The sequence below is a fragment of the Erinaceus europaeus genome, chromosome 9 (assembly GCF_950295315.1).
Source record: "Erinaceus europaeus chromosome 9, mEriEur2.1, whole genome shotgun sequence".
In the NCBI taxonomy this organism is placed as follows: Eukaryota; Metazoa; Chordata; class Mammalia; order Eulipotyphla; family Erinaceidae; genus Erinaceus; species Erinaceus europaeus.
In genome coordinates, this window is record NC_080170.1 from 14,536,359 (window position 1) to 14,542,678 (window position 6,320).

Consider the following 6,320-nt stretch of genomic DNA (forward strand, 5'->3'; position numbering starts at 1 on the left):
GATGTAACTGAGCATCATCTATCACCAGGCACCAAAATTGACATCAAATGGATCTAATTTATGAGATTTAGGTGAGAAAATATCAAATACATAGAAGTAAATATTGGTGGAATACTTCTCAATGAATGCTTCACACATGTCTTTGAAGATTTGAGTCATTCAACAGCAACAACAACAAAAAACAATAACACTATTTGCAAAGCATCTGCATGTTGGGCAGTATGCCAGCTTCCCACTGCTTAACTCTGCAGTCTATTTACATAACCACTGTTACCTGGGAACCACCCTGCTTACAGGGCATTGGTTTAATCCCTACTGGTTCATACTCTCTTTTTGCTCTGCCCCCTCTCCTAGACACATCCTCATTTCCACCACTCTCTTTTCGCTCCACCCTCTCTACATCACATCCTGTTTCCACCCTACTTGGCGAGTATATATACAGATGCTCTTCTGATTGAACACACTTGGAATTGCCTTCCGGCTCCGAGAGTCCCAGAGTCTCTCTCCTGCAACGCTATCCCGGCATGAGTTCTTGATCCCTATCTCATGCAGCAGCCTACGTTGGCTCCAGTCAAGTTCTCTCCAACCCAGAGAGCACTTGCTTGGGAAGAAGCACCCTCAGGCTATCCCGGCATCTGGAGCCCTAACAGGGATGCATAACCAGCAGACTTACAAGAAGACGTCCCAGGTAAGTGTACACACTTGCCTACCTGCAACCTTGTGTTAAGGCACTGTGATACTTTTCTTTTTTAATTTTCTTTCTCATTATTTTTCTGAGATCTCTCTGCCATGGATGATCTTTTCCAAATCGTGTACTCCTTTTTGTATATACAATTTTTATATCTCTGGGTCATTTTTCTCAGGGCCACACAATGGATGCTTTTGACCATAGTCACAGCTTTTAGGGGATATATAGGGCAACCAACCAAAAGGCTAAGGGACCTTGAGGCTGAGGTCCAAGGATTAAAGGAAATGATCATAGCACTTTCCCAGCACCATAAATGATTAAAAGAAGAAACAAAGCCAATCCTGACCTACCCTAAGCCCTCTGCATCTTGTCCCGAGGCTCTCTTTTTGGCAGACATGTGGCCAGATTCTCCTGCAGCCTCTACAGCCGCTTCTTTAGCCACCCCCATTTTGGCAGACACATGTCCATATTCTCCTGTGGCCTCCACAGCCGCTTCTTCAGCCACTGCTTATCCAGTGGCTTCCACTTCTGTGACTCCTCCTTCCACTGCTGCACAGCTGTCAGAGCAAGTCCACACATTCCCGGTCAATATTGCCCCAATAGACCAAAACCTCAGGCCTGGTATCCGTATTCCACCTCAGAGTTGAAGAACTATGCCAGGCTATTAAGGATGATGGAAGTCATGCTCCATGGACCAGGTCCATTTTACAAGGCCTGCTCCAGAACCTTAATACCCCCCAAGAATGGAGGGACGCAACTCATGCTACACTCCCAGGCCTCCATTCCTGCAATGGGAGGCATTTTTTTGTGACGAATGTTTACAACAATCATGGAAAAATAGTCAAGATCATCCAGAAGGGAATTTTGACGCATTGTTTGGAAAGGGTTATTTGGAAACAGGAATTCAACAGGCAGAGGACAAGTTTCCAACTGGGTATTTTGATCAGGTACACCTCTGCGCATTAAAAGCATGGGTGCGGTTAACACCACCCATAGGAGCAGCCTCAGCCCCCATTCTCTCCCTTCAACAAGAACCAGATGAATCCCTGGCTAAATTCATTGCCAGGGGCCAGGGTCCAATTGAGTTTGGAAAGGAAGATTTATAAACCTGACACTCGTTTTCTCCTCCTGTGATCCATTGTCTGGGATGGCATGGTTCTGGATTTCCAACAGGCATGTATCTCTTCTTCTTCTTCTTCTTCTTCTTCTTCTTCTTCTTCTTCTTCTTCTTCTTCTTCTTCTTCTTCTTCTTCTTCTTCTTCTTCTTCTAGCGTTTGCCCTTCTTCCATAGCCAGTTAACAGCATCAGGTTGAGCCTGATGTAAAGTTTTGAGACATCCTTTGAATCTGGAGAGGTGGCAGTCGTTGACTATGTGGGTCATAGTCTGTCTGTAGCCGCAGGGGCAGTTTGGGTCATCTCTGGCTCCCCAGCGGTGGAACATAGCGGCGCACCAGCCATGGCCTGTTAGATAACGATTGAGGAGGGCCCAATCATAACGTGCTAGGTCAAAGCCGGGTTGACGCTTGCAGGGGTCTGTGATGAGGTGTTTGTTCTTTACCTCAGCTGACTGCCAACTCTGTTTCCAAGAGTCTGGAACAGAGAACTTCAGTGTAGGCGTAGGAGACCAGATTGGATGATGAGACGTCAAGCGTTGGACAGGGTGGGTGAAGATATCCACGTATATTGGCAGGTCCGGTAGAGCGTAGACGTGGGAAATGAACTTAGATGATGCCGCATCCCAACGAATATCTGGCAGGGTGATGTTGCTAAGAACTGGCAGCCATGGAACCGGGGTGGAATGGATGGTTCCAGAAATTATCCTCATGGAGGAATATAATTTGGAATCGACCAAGTGGACATGGGGGCTATGGAACCATACTGGGGCACAGTATTCTGCAGTGGAATAGCATAATGCCAGAGATGATGATCGTAGTGTGGAAGCGCTCATGCCCCATGAGGAGCTGGCCATTCTTGCAATGATGTTGTTCCTCGCGCCCACCTTTGCTGCAGTTTTTATGAGATGTTCGTGAAATGACAGAGTGCGATCGAGAGTATCACCAAGATAGACTGGCTGGGCTTCATGCAGGATTCTCGTATCGTCAAGTTGCACGTTAAGTTCACACGAGGCCGAGGCATGGTGTAGATGGAAAACAGATGATACAATTTTTGCAGTGCTGGGAATTAGTCACCATTTTTTACAGTAATCAGATATCAGAGACATGTCTTTCGTGAGTGTTTCCTCGAGGATGTTGAACTGGATGCCTGAGTTGCACAGCAGATGTCATCGGCGTAGATGAACTTCCTTGAAGAAGTTTCTGGGAGGTCATTGATATAAATATTAAATAGCGTAGGAGCCAGAACAGTGCCCTTGGGGAGGCCACTTGAGACTGCTAGACTTGTCACCCAGATGCACCCAGAATCTTCCGTTTTGGAGAAGAAATGATATAGTGTTGGCCACCCATGGAGGCAGGCATCTTGAGATCTTGACTAGAAGACCACGGTGCCAGACCATGTCATAGGCTGCTGTTAGATCAACAAAGACAGCACCCATCTTTAAATTCTTCTGGAATCCATTTTCAATGTAAGTTGAGAGGGCCAGGCCTTGTTCGCAGGTAGATCTTCCTGGGTGGAAACCAGCTTGGGCGGGTGATAGGAATTTCTCTGTAAGAGGAGAAATTCGTGACAGAAGCAGCCTCTCAAGGAGTTTGTAACACACGGAGAGGAGAGAAATTGGTCTATAGCTGGCGGCCAGTGTTGGTTCTTTCTTTGGTTTCAGAACTGCTATTATCTTCGCACGACGCCAAATTTTGGGCATAGATTCGGATTCCAAGATGTGGGACAGGAATGTAGTGAGCCACGTCTTTGCTGCAGGGCCCAAGTTAAGAATGAGTTCTGGGGTGATGTTATCATAGCCAGCAGCCATTCCCAGTTTAACCCTCTTCAAAGCGTCTTCCAGTTCAGACAGTGTAAAGGGAGAGGGTTTTGGAGATGGAGAAGATAAACGGAAGTGGGATGACCACTCATGGGAAATTTCTCTTTTCCAGACTGGGTCGATCTTAGCACGTCCAACTTGAGTTAGGTGACTGGCCACTGAGTTTGGAGATGCGGGAGGATGGGAGATGGGAGAGCGTTGGCTACCGGCACCCAGACTATGAAGAAGTTTCCAGGCCTTCCTACTTGAGTGGGTGAAGTTCAGACTTTCTGTGAGTTGTTGCCAGTGGGCTTGGCGTGCTGCATCCAGGGAGGCAATGAGATGGTCGGCCACATCTGGGCTGCCCGATTCATCATACTGCTTTAGTATCACTAAATAGATACATGATACTGCATGTATCACTCTAAAGAATGAACACTCAGTTAGGAGGCAGAGCCAAGGTGGCAGACTGAGAAGCAGCTTCTGGTCTGAGTTCCAACAAAAACTTAGGCTCAGTGATTTCCCTAATGCAGATTCATCCTTTAAAACCTTGTGTTACTTTTCCTTCTAATCTCACTCTTGCTTCTTTACAAAGTTTGCTTGGAAATTTAAATTGGCTTAGCAGTATCTTTATCTCCCTACTAGCTGTCTGCAACCATTGTTTGATTTGTTAAAAGGAAACAAAGCGTATGTTAACCCCAGAAGCCTCCTTGGCACTGGAAAGAGTTAACCAGGCTTTCCAGGACATGCACCTTGTTCAGTTCTTACCCTCCTCTCCGGTAAATCTTCTAATCTTTAACTCCACCCCCACAGTAGTGGGGGCACTGTGGCAGAAGCATGACATTCTCAAATGGCTTCATATGCCAGTAGAAGGAGCCCCAAGACTTCTTACGGAGATTGATGCCTTAGCATTCATGGTTTGCCATGAAAGAAACAGATTGGTACAGGTCTTAGGAAGGGAACGGGATTCAATCATTCTTCCCTTTTCTCTCACAGATACAGAATGGCTCATATGCCACCATTCTCGTTTTGCCACAAGTTTAATGGGTTTTCCAAACAATTAGATAATCATTTATTTTCCCTCTAATAATTTGATAGCTTCTTTATATCTCTTTTGCCTCTACTAGTACCTAAACTTTTCTCCAGAAGGCAAAGAGATGCATGAAAGAACATTCAATGCCACAGATTATCAAAGAATGCAAATAATAACAACTACAACACAGAAATTTTATTTACTAAGTCTATTTCTAGGATTGATGAATAGCTCATATTGTGGAAGATACATTATTACATAGTCACTCAAACAATAGTAGGAATGAAGTGCTGGAACCATTGTTGAAAAGGACAGAAAAAGCCCACCAGGTACATAGTATCCTCCAAAGTTTATTCCATAAGCCTGGCTATGATCTCACAATGTTAACAAGTTGGATAGATTGGAGAAAGGTCAATGTAAAAGCTACTAATACATCATCAGAATTCTACCTCACTTATACTAGGTATGGGGTGGGCTGTCTTGATCACATGTCCCTATATTCAGATATCTGTGTGAGGGTGCTCAACACTCTCAAGAAAGATCTAAGGAGAAAACTTTCTTTTTTTTTTTTTTTCCCAAAGGCAGATTTTAGAAAGGGTGCTCTGGTATTGTTTTTGATCATCAAGCAAGGACAGATGACTGGATAACAAGAGGAGATAAACCATGCGATACTCTTTAAGCCCTGTCTATTATGGAGGCGACATACATAAAGGGTAAAGCAACAGCTGGTCCAGTGAAAAAAGACAAAGCAGCTCCCAAGGGCCAGGATTGTGTGGGTCGCCTTGGTTTCATGGGAGTGTTGTGGACAGAGGCTGGTGCTGTGGATACGCTGCACTGTCTTTTGGTGCATGAAGAGGAGCCTGACAATGTACACACTGGCAAAGATCATGAGAAACACACACAGGAAATCGCCAACAAACATGGCCCCTTGAATTGCAGCTCTCTGGAACTTGTCAGGGTCTGCTCCTATGCAGTACTTGAGATTATAGACCTGTCCGAGGTTAGTGATATTGTAGGGGGCCCTAATACTTAGTGCCACCTGGATGTACATCAGCAAGTTTATTATCCAGAACAAAGTAATGGCAGGAAAAACAAATGAGGAAATTCTGGGTTTGAGCCATGCCCATCTGGAGTTGCTGGGAGCAATTTTGATGGCTTGGAACAGACTCAGGAAAGATGTGCAACAGAGGGAAACACCACGACACACCCGGTATGAATAAGTCACTGCCTTACAGCCAAAGTCTCCCATGAAATTTCTAATTCCAAAGAAAAACACAATTTCTGGAATCCCACTCAAAGAAACTGTCATAAAATTAGCTACAGTTAAATGGATAATGATTAGATCTATCGACTTCTTTACATGGGGCTGAAATAAGAAGGTGTTGATGTATAGCAGGAGGAGCATGGGGTTTGCAACAAAGCCAATCCCAAACTGGCAGAAAAAAAAATTCCTACAATGCTGTCATTCATCAGTATCACCACTGTGTATACTTGCAGTCAATATTTGAACATAAATATTTATAAGCTAGTAGAAATGGCAGGAATCTATGAAACTGTACTAGATGATCACTCACTGTAGTATAATGTCCAAAAATCAACACTTTTGTCTTTCATAAATGCCCCAGCCCCAGAGTCAGCATCTAAGATGGCTGTATGAAGGTGAGTCTAGTGTACATGTGCTCAGGAAA

General features: G+C 44.7%; 1 protein-coding gene across 1 annotated transcript; it reads right to left on the reverse strand.

Moving 5' to 3' along the window:
• Positions 1-5,116: 5,116 nt before the first annotated feature.
• Positions 5,117-6,037, reverse strand: LOC103117163 (vomeronasal type-1 receptor 4-like). Its single transcript, XM_007527176.1, has one exon. The coding sequence runs from the start codon at positions 6,035-6,037 to the stop codon at positions 5,117-5,119; it is 921 nt and encodes a 306-aa protein (XP_007527238.1).
• Positions 6,038-6,320: the final 283 nt, after the last annotated feature.

Coding starts and splice junctions, on each gene's coding strand:
- LOC103117163 (XM_007527176.1), bottom strand. CDS start 6,037: ATGCTCCTCCTGCTATACATCAACACCTTCTTATTTCAGCCCCATGTA.